This window comes from Odontomachus brunneus, unplaced genomic scaffold (assembly GCF_010583005.1).
Source record: "Odontomachus brunneus isolate Ranch 3 - 2012 unplaced genomic scaffold, Obru_v1 Obru_scaffold_062, whole genome shotgun sequence".
Lineage (NCBI taxonomy): Eukaryota > Metazoa > Arthropoda > Insecta > Hymenoptera > Formicidae > Odontomachus > Odontomachus brunneus.
In genome coordinates this window covers 166,452-180,020 of record NW_022639512.1, presented here as the reverse complement: position 1 = coordinate 180,020, position 13,569 = coordinate 166,452, and the positions used below count along the sequence as shown (strand labels likewise).

The following is a 13,569-nucleotide window of genomic DNA, read 5'->3' as shown; positions in this document are numbered from 1 at the left end:
CGGTTTTAACAGCTCATAATACACTACGCCGAGCTGGTCCTACCAAATACAGAGCATGAATATGGAGCATAAACCTTGGAGCCGTGAATATTCGGTTTGGCCGTCGACGTGGAAGCATGGTCGGGAACTCCCCATGATTTTCTGCGCTTGGGGTTATCGTAATAAACCCATTTTTCGTCCCCAGTCACAATGCGATGCAGAAATCCCTTCCGTCTTTGCCTTTCAAGCAGCTGTTCACAAGCAAACAAACGCCGTTCAACATCTCTCGGCTTCAATTCGTACAGCACTCAATTTCATTGCTTCTGAATCATTCCCATGGCTTTGAGGCGTTTTGAAATGGCTTGTTGAGTCACTCCCAATGATCGTGCCAATTCTTCTTGATTTTGACACGAGTCTTGATCAAATAATGCCTTCAATTCTGCGTCTTCGAAAACCTTCTCTCTTCCACCGCTATGCCGGTCTTCGACGTCAAAATCACCGTTCTTGAAGCGTTGAAACCATTCACGACACGTTCTTTCACTAATAGCGGCCCCACCATAAATATTTGAGAGCAATCGATAAACCTCAGCCGCAGATTTTTTCATATTGAAGCAGAAAATTAAAACTTCCCGCATATGACGAGAATTTGGCTCGTAAAGTGACATTTTCAATCGAGAATAACTTTATGATGCAGACACAAATCGACCAATGTTTCTATGGGATTATGTTGACAGATGCCCAAGTTTATTGTATGATGTCTATGATCTATTTATTTCGACCACCACTTACCGCTAAAGCCATCTATAGGAAAACGGCGGAAGCAAAGTTGTACGCCTAATAATATTCGATACAAAACATGCAAATTAAGTTAAAAGTAACAATAAATGTTTCCTACACTAATTATATTAATAAGGAAATCCATTTCCTCTGTTAGTATATTGTGATAATGTTATATTGTCATATCCTCTTTTCAATTCTGACTTTCAAAGAATTGACGGGCGTTAACACAGTAGTTACTTTCACTTTTATTTCTTCTATTTTAACCCTCTTATTGACTTTTAATATAAATGTCCGCAATAATGTTGCTGTGAAGGCTTTCATGGAAACCATTGCATACTTCATACCTACAATTTTATCGATTATTCTCATGTTTTGCTATAGTATAGTTGTGCTAAAGTATATATACCTAAACAGTTCCTTGGACCGTAACTAAACGGTATATAACTATTTGGATGAATATTTGCCATGTTCTCCGGAAGAAATCTATCTGGATCGAATGTTAATGCTTTGGGCCAATACTTTTCATTGCGATGCATGTCTAATACTGCTATTAAAACTTCAGCGCCTTTCGGTAAAGTATATTCTCCTGAAACATATTAATCTATATATAAAACATCATTATAATAAAATATAAAATGATTTAAATAAAATCATATCAAGCGTCACGGTCGCGGTGCGGTGCCGAGTACGTATCGAACAAAACAACGCGATCGTGTAAGCTTATCTGGAATTTTTAGGTCGGTTAGTCTTCCGAGTCAAACATCTCAAGCACGAAAATGGAAAATCTGATAAAAGTTTCTTTATATAATGTTTAGCGCGCGCGAAATTTGCACCAAGTTTGATTAAGATTGGTACAGGCAATACGGAGATCAGGAAATCTCGTCCGCTAAAAAGTCTTTTTATTTTCGCGCAGATTCTCAGATTTTTTAAATTCAGATTCACACGTACGCACGCACACATGCGAATGAGTATGCCTATCAAGCCACGTCTGCATCGCGAAACGATTCAGCTTTAGATCACACGTATATGCACGCACACACACAAGCGGCGCGCGTTTGTCCATCAGAATGCGTTTGTAATATATATAGATAATATATATACAATAAGCAGCATGTATCTATAATGATTGCCATCGATTCACGAATTTACGCTAGAGGAAAAGATTTATGATCGACGATTAGTTGTATATATCAAACTGTAAAAAATTTCCGTATAGACTGCATCAGTCAGAATGGACGCATATTACGTGCGCAATAAACATTAAATTGATCATATATTTTTTCGCCTAGCGTAAACTCGCAAATAAAATAAAACAATTTCATCGATAAATTCAATAAAGTTCAATGATTACTACTGCGTTCCGATATTCACTGCCAGTATTCAAGATCTATAGTTTGTGTCGTATACATATAAAGTTTCAATAGTGGCAGTGAATATTGGAACATAGTCTGCGTGTTCACATTAGAGTCTTACTTCTTTTCTGATTATAATTAATTTAAAACATCTACGCTTTGATGAAGTTAACATGTACTTTACGTTTTGTAGTTTTTCTTTTAATTTTGTTGTTGCAATAAAATATTTATAACAAACGGAACACTATTGTACAACTTATTGTACTACTCATTGTACTTATTGTACTATTCATTGTACAATTCTTACATATTGCTCCACTATATAATACGTTTATAAGCAAACCTATTTGTAAATCTGCATTAAGTTGCCGTCCTAATATAGACCCAACGGGGAAAAGTCTCATTGTTTCCTTAATAACACACTCCATATAGTTCATATGCTGCAAATCTTCAAATTTGACGGGCGCGGATTTTGGATCTTGCATGCCATAAATTTCTAGCAACTCCTCGTATACTTTTCGCTGTTACAAAATTATGTATTTATTTATTTCATATATAGAATATTGAAGCATAAATTATTCTCCGAAATAATTTCTGTATCATTCCATAAAAAAAATATAAAAACTCTAGATTAAGAGGCTACGTATTAAAAGTATGATAAGTGTACATTTGTTAACTTTTTAGTAAATTTTAGACATTTCTATATCATCAAAAAAACCAATTTATGTTTAAAGTTATGCAATACATATAAAATACATACTTGTACTTCTTGGAAATTTGCTAACATGAACATCAGAAAATTTAATGTATTTGCGACTGTGTCGAAACCCTGCGTAAATGAAAATTTACTTTATCAATTTTATAATTATATTAATACATTACGGACAAGTATTCGTCTCAAAAGGCGCCTCATAATACGTACGGTACAATTTATCGTAGTGATTTCATCTATAATCTCTTTTCGAGTTAATTTCTTGCCGTCGTCAGATGCTTCCATTAGTATATCAAGATATATCTTTCTTGCTATTTTTTATTTGAACAAAAAATAAACAAAATACATTTCTAAAAAATAAATTTGTTCATTGGCCAGAATTGGATGTGTTGCACGTAAATTTATTTGTTCATAATTTTAATAATAACAATTTTTTATATATTTATATGCACATCCAATGGATGCAGTTATATTTATCTAAATAACGTGTTGTAAAAGAGATTAAAAAAAAGAAAAAATATTCCCTTGTATGTCCAATTATTTTAAAATATAACATATAGTTTATTTTCGTGCAATTTTCACACACACACACACACACATTATAATATTAACTGCATAAATATATCATATAACTGCAAAAATATGTAGAAGAAGTGTTGACAACTTACAAGGCTTAGCGGATTGGTTTTTATTTTCAACTAAATTATTTCTCGCATTTTCCCTTTGTTGTATTACCTGCACAGTAATAAATCACGTAACGTGCAAATCGTGTAACATCATCATAAAATGTATTTGCAATATCTACCTCTTCCGCAGTAGAATGTATAATATTTAAAAGTCTCTGTTGTTCGCGCCTTAGAGATGTAAAATTAAATATAATATCAGGGTGTAAAAATATATTTCGCAATCTGTGCGTGACTATGTCTGTCACTCTACAATTAAGCATTGCATTAAATTAGATCTATCCTTACGTATAGCGCACAATAATTACAAAAATTTATGATCTGAAGAGAATCATACCTCGCAATAGTATTAGCATACTGCACAGTTTCCTTTAATTGTGATCCCAAATCGAAATTCAACGCAACATCTTCAAGATTACGAAGAAGTCAAGTTTGTTATTTTTGATATATTTTATAATTAAAATATAATATAAAACGTATATTATTTATTATTTTAATTAACAGTTTATACATTTGTAATTAAGAGTTTATAACACAAACAGATAATTTCCTAAAAAGTCAAAATCGAATAAGCATTGTATCTTACCGAAAATCATGTCCAGCGTACAATTTGCTATATGATGTAATAAATCTACTTCGTCATTTAACATATATTCTATTTTCCCCATAAATACTGAAACATGTTTCACAAATGTATCGCAGGTTGTTCGTAATACGTTTGTATTAAAGCTTGACGTTAGCATTTTTCGACGTTGAGCCCATATATGTGCTGCGGAAAAATTGATGTTAAAGTGAAATGAAAAAGAGTAAACGCACTTCTTTACATATGTAATATTGTAAATTTGTTAGTTAATTTTCTAAATATTGCCTGTCAGAATAACATATTATATAAGAAACATTGTTATATTTGTATTGTTGGTATAATGCAACATAATCTAAAAGAAATCTTGTTAGATTCATATTGCACACACAATGCTTCGCGTTCATTGTTTAACTTTAGAATTGCATCAGTATTGTAGGTGCACAAATAAATTATTAACTCATTTAAATTTTTAAGAAATTTGTTAATTTGTTAATTTGTGTGGGTTGAGTGTATGTTTGTGTTTAATTTCAATGTATTCGGATAGATTTTATTATGCGTGCTTAGATTGGTCCATATATGCATACACTTGAAATAATAAATAAAAAAGTAAAAGTAAGTTTTCTGGCAAACATTAATTCAAATATACATACATAGAAATTGCAAGGCATTACTACGTTGAATACTAAGTTAGACAAATTATTAAGTATACAAATAAGTTCAGTATCTTTTTAGCATGATTTTTGTTTTTTACAAAAAACAAAAAAACATGTTAAATTTCGAAATAGTTTCATTATTTTTCACACATTTTAGCCATCTTACTAATACTGGCGAATCCTTTATTAGTTAAAAATGGTGGTTTTAATTCAATAAAGTTAATGATACTTTTTTTATGATAATGATACCCTTTTCATCCCTAGTTACAATTTTATGAAGAAAGTCCTTTTATTTGAATAGTGGCAGGGACATGACCGTGTCACAGCTTTGCCTTTGTTTTCGGGACTGAGGACATAACGAACAGCCTGCCTTCTACATTCTTTCAAGTTTCTTTAAACGAAAGGAAATAGCTTATTGAGTTACATCAAGTTTTTCAGCAAATTCTTGCTACGTCTGGTAAGGATTTTTCAATAGCTGCTCTAATTCGTCATCCTCAATTTTTTCGACATTTCTCTGCGTTCTGCATCAGTAAGATCAAAATTGTCACTTCGAAATTTCTGAAACCATTTTGAAGCATTTTGCTCACAGCATTTTCACTTAAAGCAGAACAAAGCGTTTTGGCAGCTTCAGCAGTATTTTTCTTTCATTGAAGCGCGAAAAGAATGCAATGCATAGTATGCTTTTTCTGAGAAGCCAAGGTCCAAACTACTATTTTTTCAGGTTATGATACAAGCATAATCAAGTTATGTGATGTGTTTAGAAGGTTCAGGTCAACACTTCAAACCCCAAATCGGCAAGAAAAAATATTAAATTAAAACAGAATTACAATCAATCGAATGTAAAGACACCGAACTTATTTGTACACCTAATAATAAAGTTGGTGCTGTTGCTCAATGTGAGTGTAACATAAATATTTTCCTATGTTATTACTGATATAATATATAAAATATATCCGACCGATATCGCGTAAAAACGATAATTATGTATCTTTTTCATATCATAAATATATGTTACTTATTATTGTTACAAACAAGTCTTTTTTTGTTAGATCTCACCAGGAGCAGTAAGAAGCCCATTTCCTAGGATCGGTTTGATCAATTCATATCCTATGCTTTTATTTATGCAGTTAGGACTTTGAAAAATAGTCTGTAATATGTAAAACTTATTCAATAATATGTTTGTTTCGTTATTACTTTTATTATATTCATTGTTTCCTTAATTAACGTATAATTAAAAAATGTTGAAAGTTGCAAAAATGATGATAATTTGCGACTGAACTTCCAAAACTACCCACACCCCATATTGATAAAATTTGCTATAAATTCCATATGATTTCATATGAAAGTTCTTAAATGGTTTTCCACCGATAAAAAGCTTTAATGTTTATATAAATTTATATATCGGCTGTTCTGCTATACTACGGCTGGGAGAAATACCCCTTTGATTAGTCTGATTGTGAAAAGAGGGTGTCGGAAAACCGCGATTTTTTTACTATAAGTGGAACTTAAAATTCGAGTTCTGTATGGCCTAGTACACCTTAAAAAGTACTAAAAAAGTGGTCATACATCCTGGGTGAAACATTAGTTGTAGTCAAACGTACAAATTATACGCTTAAACATATCTTGAACCCATAATCTCTACATCTATAAATTCTAAACTCAAACTCTAAACCTATAAACTCTAAAACCATAGGCTTCGGACACCCTATATATATACATACATATATACAGAATGTCCGAAACCTTTTTTTACACAATTCGTAGGAAAATAGAACGAATTAAATGAAACAGAAAAGTAAAATACTATTTTGCGAAATTTGCAATAGTTTTCCAGTAATTCATTATGTTGTCTCAGCAAATTAGCGCTTGGGACGGTTTGCGACCGTGATACACGCAAATCGCGGCTCGCTGCGTCCCTCCGCCCATAGCTACAATGTGTCTCGTAGCCATAGTTACCATAATTACGAGATACAGCGTAACTATGGGCGGAGAGACGCAGCGAGCCGCGATTCGCGTGTATCACGATCGCGCGCCGAGCCAAGGGCTTATTTGTTCAAACAAAATAATTAATTACTTGAAAACTATTGCAAATTTCGTAAAATAATATTTGACTTTTCTGTCCCATTTAATCCGTTCTACTTTCCTGCGATTTATGTCAAGAAAGGTTTTGGTCACCCTGTATATATAGGATGTCCCGCGTAAGACGTGTCAAAAGAAAAATATAAGTAGAACAGATAAAACTGAACAAAAATTGTAGAGGTCATTTTTCAAACAACCACGTAAAATTTTGAGATATTAATAAAAATATTTATCAGCGCGGGCATATCAGCGCGGAGACGCGGTAGGCAGAACATACGGCTCGTCGCGTCTGGTGAAGAAAATGGACGAGCACACGTACGCACAGAGCTACTTATTTTCATATGCCAAACGGACTATCTCTTTGGCCTATAAGATAGGCGCGCGAGCAATCGTTCATTTTTTTCGCCGGTCACGGCGAGCCGTATGTCCTGCCTGCCGCGTCGCCGCGCTTTGATATGTCCATCTATTTTAATTAATATCTCGAAATTTTACGTGGTTGTTTGAAAAATGACCTCTGCAATTTTTGTTCAGTTTTATCTGTTCTACTTATATTTTTCTTTTGGCACGTCTTACGTGAGATATCCTCTGTGTGTGTGTGTGTGTGTGTGTGTGTGTGTGTGTGTGTGTATGTATGTGTGTGCTATATATATAAGGTGTCTTACACTATCCTCCGGGCATTTTGTGAGGACGTAGAATGGGTTGATGTGAACATAAAAGTCTTATACCGTTTTACGATATTCGCAATAATAGTCGAGATATTAATTAAAAAAGATTAAGGAAAAACGCACGCTAAATGGTAGAAGACGGACCGCTCGAGTCACAGTGCAGTCCAGTAATAAAGCGAATGTCGCGCGCAGTGGTTGGAAGACAATGCACCCCTGCTTATTGTTATCTCGGCGCGGTGCGGTAAGACGTAGGAGCGCAGCGGTATAAGTATAGGCAGTGGTGCATTGTCTTCCAATTACCGCGCGCTTTATTACTGGGCCGCGCTGTGACTCAAGCGGTCCGTCCTCTATCGTTCAGCGTGAGTTTTTCCTTAATCTTTTTTAATTAATATCTCGACTATTATTGCGAATTTTGCAAAATGGTATAGGGCTTTTATGTTCACATCAACCCATTCTACGTTCCCACAGAATGCCCGGAGGAGAGTGTGAGACAGCCTGTGTATACACACACACACACATACACACACACACACAGTGTTTCCTCTAACTCGACCATTTAAAATATCTCCGTTGTTTTTGATGATACGGGAAAATACTACAGGGAAAACTTGTTCGATTGGAAGGGACGCATATTATGACGAGCGAAAAATTTTTCTCGAGGTCATAGTTTTTGAGATTTGAAGGTTATTGCGATTTCTTTAAATGAAATAGCTCATATGTTATTACATATTCTTATAGTTTATCTCGAGAGCTTCCAAAACGCTATAATAAAATATTTTTTCGTTAAGAACTTTTCGAGTAATAACATTTGAAATTTCCAGCACTTTGACATAGAATACAAAATATCTCGTAAAATATTCATCTTTCGGTTATCTTGCCTTAATGCTTTTTTACACAGAATAATGAGACAAATTAATTGGTTTAAAAAAAGCACAAAAAATTTTTTTATATTTATTATGTAAAAAATTTTTTGTTTTTTTTAAGCCAATTAATTTGTTTTATTATTCTGTGCAAAAAAGCATTAAGGCAAAATAAGCGAAAGATGAATATTTTACGAGATATTTTGTATTCTATGTCAAAGTGCTGGAAATTTCAAGTGTTATTATTCGAAAAGTTCTTAACGAAAAAATATTTTATTATAGTGTTTTGGAAAGCTCTCGAGATAAGCTGTAAGAATACGAAACAATATATGGGGTGTTCCATTTAAAAAATTGTAGATGACCTTCATATGACTTTCAAATGACTATTCAAGGTGAAACCAATTGTATTCTTTCATAGATCCCTTTGAACCAAACAACTTTTATATGAAACCGTTTTCTTTAAAATGGTTTGTTTTCGAGATATTCGACCGTTTCCAGACTTTTATAACTTCCTGTATATACATACAGGGTGTCCCGTATCACCTTCACAATCTCTCGTGAGGACGTAGAATTGATTGAGATGAACACAAAAGTCCCATACCGTCTTGCGATATTCTCAATAATAATTCAAGAGGAATTAATTAATTAATGAAGAGAAATTAATTAGAGAAGAATTAGAGAGAACGGCACCGTTTACCGTTGTATACTTATACATAAAGTCAAACTGAACAAAAAAGTCCTCTATCATTTTGCAAATGACCACATAGATTTTTAGATATTAATAAAAGAAAATTTGTACATTATGGTACACAATCATGTAACAATTTTCTTTAATTAATATCTAAAAATCTATGTGGCTATTTGCAAAATGGTAGAGGACTTTTTTGTTCAATTTTACTTAATGTATAAGTATACAATGACAAACGATGCTACTGCAGGTCATCTACTATATCGCTAGTGATCATTCACCAATCTTCTTTAATTAATTTCTCGGTTATTATTGAGAATATTGCAAAACGGTATGGGACTTTTGTATTCATCTCAATCCGCTCTACGTCCTCACGAGAGATTGTGAAGATAATACGGGACATCCTGTATATACATTATGCTACTTAGATGAGTTTACATATTGTGATAGAATTTGTTTATTTAAATATGTAAATACAAAGCTTAAACCATACGTCACCTGTGATCTACATATTATATGCAATGTAAGTGTGTATAAACAAATAATCTTCCGTCGCAAAAGTATTATAAATAAAATGTTGAAAGTTTGTTGTTAAAATTATGATAATTATCATCTCAATGTTTTTACTTTCTTCAATTAAAAAAAATTCTTTTAATTTTTTTAAATTTTAAAATTTTTTAAATATTTTGTTAGCTTTTTAATTCTATTATTAAAAATTTTGGTAATTATGGACTATAGGGGAGGCAATTTCAATAATCTTGACCTTGACATATGATGTAGAGGTCATCCTCCTGAGTAACTCTTAGAAGGTTTTAGGTGGCGCTTGTTGTCCGTTAAAAAGTTATTAACAAAAGAAATTGCATAAAATGAGTATAATTTTTGATACAAAAACATGGAATTTGTAGGCTAAGAAGGTGCCAGCTGTATGCACGTACACACACAAACACACACACACTGCTAGCCAGCAAGCGCGCTCGCCCGCCCGACAAGGCGGGCTCGCGTTAGGTATGTATGTATGTATGTATGTATAGGGTGTCCCGCGTAAGACGGACCAAAAGAAAAATATAAGTAGAACACATAAAAGTGAACAAAAATTATATAGGCCATTTTTCAAACAACCACGTAAAATTTCGAGATATTAATTAAAATAGTTGAGCATATCAGAGCGCAGCGACACGGCAGGCGGGACATACGGCTCGCTGCGACCGGCGAAAAAAAATGGACGATTGCTCGCGGGTCTATCTTATAGGCCAGAGAGATGGGCCGTTTGGCATACTGAAATGAGTAGCTGCGTGTGTGCGTCCATGTACGTATGCATTCTTCCATTTTCTTCGTCGACCGCTGCGAGCGTATGTCCCGCCTGTCGCGTCGCGCGTTCTAATTTGTCCAAATATTTTAATTAATATTTCGAAATTTTACGTGGTTGTTTGAAAAATAACATACAATTTTGGTTTACTTTTATGTGTTCTACTTATATTTTTCTTTTGGTTCGTCTTACGCGGGACACCCTGTATATAATAGGTCAATATGCACCCACCGCGAGCCCGCCCTGCCAGGTGGGCGAGCAATATATGTGTGTGTGTGCGTTGTGTGTGTGTCCCTTACCTAACCTTAACTTAAACTATTTATTAAAATATGGTAAAATACACGTATATACGTAAACCTAATTTTTTATATATAATTTGTCAACGGAATACGGGAAGGAACCCCTCTCCCGCGCATATATGTGTACTGTTTTGCAATATATAGTTTCTGAGGAAAAATGTAGCAAAAGGGACGTTCGATCGAAAAATGTCCAAAAATTACGTTTGATTTATTCAACTTTTTTTGTTCATAACTTTTTAACAAACAACAAGCGCCGCCTAAAATTTTCTGAGGGTTACTCAGGAGAGTGACCTCTACAACATATGTCAAGATCAATGTGTTTGGAGCTGCTTTCCCTATAGTCGATAATTTACCAACAATAACCAAAATAATAACCAAAATTTTATTTAATTTATATATTTTTTGTTGAAAACTCATTTTTATCGGCTTTTATTGATGGAAAACTATTTAAGGATATTCATTTGACATTATTTGGAATATTCATGTTCCATCAAAATTTCTGCACAATCGAACGTAGATGGTATTCGGAAGTTTTTCCTAATTTGCTATAAAAAATGATTTGTTGCCAAGATAGACAACAACATTGATTTACGATTGCTTGTAATTCACTCATATTTTGAGAAAAAGAAGTGGTTGAATTAATGAGTCCTTGCTTTAATGAACAAAATTCGTTCAAGCAAACGTTTAGTCGATTAAACGAATTATATTGTTGCTGCAACGAGTTATCTATTGATTCAATGGTTGTGATTAGTAACTATATCAACGCAACTTATTGTTACATTAACACATAATTTTGAATAGGCATAATATTTCTTTGAAGACGTGTGATCGCCGATTTTGTCGACCTACTTTTTCTTCTCAGAATATATAAATAAATTAATAAATAAATAATGCAAGCGTTGCACTCTTACTTTTATTTGGTCTGGTTCGCTTACACAAATAACTAGTTTATTGGCCAACCAAAATCGAAATGGAGACGGGTAAGTATCCGTGAGCAAAGATATACTGTTCAAGAATTCTGAAATTTTTTATATTTCAAAAATATATTACTGTTAAGCAATTGTCTGTATTTAATGATATTATAGTTTTTAATAAATCAACGTCAAATAATTTTATTTTTAAATAATATTATGTTTTATGGTTTATTTTTATAAGAAGTCCCTAATTATTTTTTTTAAGTGATTAGCACATTTCAATACTTGCACAGCACCGAACATTGCAAGGTTATGGGTAGGTTACAAGCTTACATATTTTAATGAGCATGTTACTGCAATCTGCCATTAACCTTACATTATAATATTGTCATAAAGTTAATATAATCTTTAATATTTCAGCAAACTTACGTGTAATTATTTTGCTTTCTGTGTAACTTGAAAATATTACACAATTGTAATATAGTTTATTAATAATCACTTAATTGTATATACAACTTTTTTCACATATAAAAATTTTTTTTATTAAGAAAGCAAATATAATTAAATTAAATTAAAATATTAATAATAAAATTAACTCCAAATTGTATTCAATAGCTGTTTCAAATGCTTTAGTTTTATGTATATCTCTGACTTTTCTTTTGTTATATGAAATATTTGGATTACATAGTTTATTTTTGTAATTATATTAAATAATATTATAAGAAAATTATAATTACTGCTTCGGCTGCATATGGGGATAATAAAAAACGCTTAGCATCAGTTGAAGAAATAGCGCAGAAGCCAAGATAATAAACTAGGAACTTAGAGGTATCTGAAATCTCGAGTTCGCGTCCGACTAGTATTGACAAGTAATACTACTAGGGAAGTAGTAATACTAGGGAAGGGATAATCACCGATTTTTCTGAAACTGCGCATACAAGTAGTTCTTCAAAAACTATTAGACACGTATTTTTTTGTTTTTCCCCAAAAACGAATTTTGGGGTAGAAATCGCCCCTACAAATTTTGATGGGGGGTAAGAAGTACTTTACAAACTGCTTGTAGGATTCGTATGAAATTTGATATCTAGGGCTTTTTGGCCTCGCTGATTTCGAATTTGAAGTCAGTTTTTGAAAATTCAAAATGGCGGATCCAATATGGCGGACGGATTTTCATTTTTTTTAAGGATTTCTATGAAACATGGTATCTAGGGGTTTTTGGCCTCGCTGATTACGAATCAGAAATTCTTTTTTGAACTACTTTTAATACTTATTACCCAGGAGCAACGACGTGGACGTAGTAGCTTTTCGTTCCCATTGGGGTGCTTTATTAAAAGTGAGTCCCCTTACCTCTCACTTTTCGGGAGGTTTTTGCTGTGAGTCTTCTTGCCTCTCACAATATCGGGAGTTTTTTGCTGTGAGTTCCCTTGCCTCTCACAATATCGGGAGTTTTTTGCTGTGAGTTCCCTTGCCTCTCACAATATCGGGAGTTTTTTGCTGTGAGTTCCCTTGCCTCTCACAATATCGGGAGTTTTTTGCTGTGAGTTCCCTTGCCTCTCACAATATCGGGAGTTTTTTTATGTGAGTTCCCTTGCCTCTCACTTTTCGGGAGGTTTTTGCTGTGAGTCCTCTTGCCTCTTACTTTTCGGGTACTCTATAAAATACATACCATGTAGGGTATGTATCCTACATGTCCGCTATTTTGAATTTTCAAAAACTGACTTCAGATTCGTAATCAGCGAGGCCAAAAACCCCTACATACCATGTTTTATAGAAATCCTTAATACAATTAAAATCCGTCCGCCATATTGGATCCGCCATTTTGAATTTTCGAAAACTGATTTTAGATTCGTAATCAGCGAGGCCAAAAACCCCTAGATACCATATTTCACAGAAATCCTTAATTTTATTAAGGATTTCGCTGAATGTAGTTCAAAGAAGAATTTCTGATTCTTATTCAGCGACTGAAGAAGATTGAAAATTCCAAGTTTCATAAAAATCTAGTTCTGTTTAAAAATC

The 13,569-nt window shown here is 33.3% G+C and overlaps 1 protein-coding gene across 4 annotated transcripts in view; it reads right to left on the bottom strand.

Moving 5' to 3' along the window:
• The window catches only part of LOC116846218 (cytochrome P450 4C1-like), a 24,368-nt gene that overhangs the window by 5,641 nt on the left and 5,158 nt on the right, over positions 1–13,569 (bottom strand). For 2 of the 4 annotated variants that reach the window (XM_032819767.1, XM_032819766.1), the window contains 11 exons: positions 11,551–11,657; positions 5,799–5,889; positions 4,093–4,275; positions 3,844–3,913; positions 3,629–3,755; positions 3,492–3,558; positions 3,034–3,134; positions 2,872–2,940; positions 2,455–2,632; positions 1,166–1,345; positions 916–1,103 (listed from right to left, as the gene is read on the bottom strand). In XM_032819767.1, the coding sequence (XP_032675658.1) occupies positions 937–1,103; positions 1,166–1,345; positions 2,455–2,632; positions 2,872–2,940; positions 3,034–3,134; positions 3,492–3,558; positions 3,629–3,755; positions 3,844–3,913; positions 4,093–4,275; positions 5,799–5,889; positions 11,551–11,657 (1,340 nt within the window). In that variant the 3' untranslated portion in view covers positions 916–936. Of the gene's footprint in view, positions 1–874; positions 1,104–1,165; positions 1,346–2,454; positions 2,633–2,871; positions 2,941–3,033; positions 3,135–3,491; positions 3,559–3,628; positions 3,756–3,843; positions 3,914–4,092; positions 4,276–5,798; positions 5,890–11,550; positions 11,658–13,569 lie in introns of those variants that run through there. The other 2 variants (XR_004378438.1, XM_032819768.1) reach the window with 2 other exon arrangements.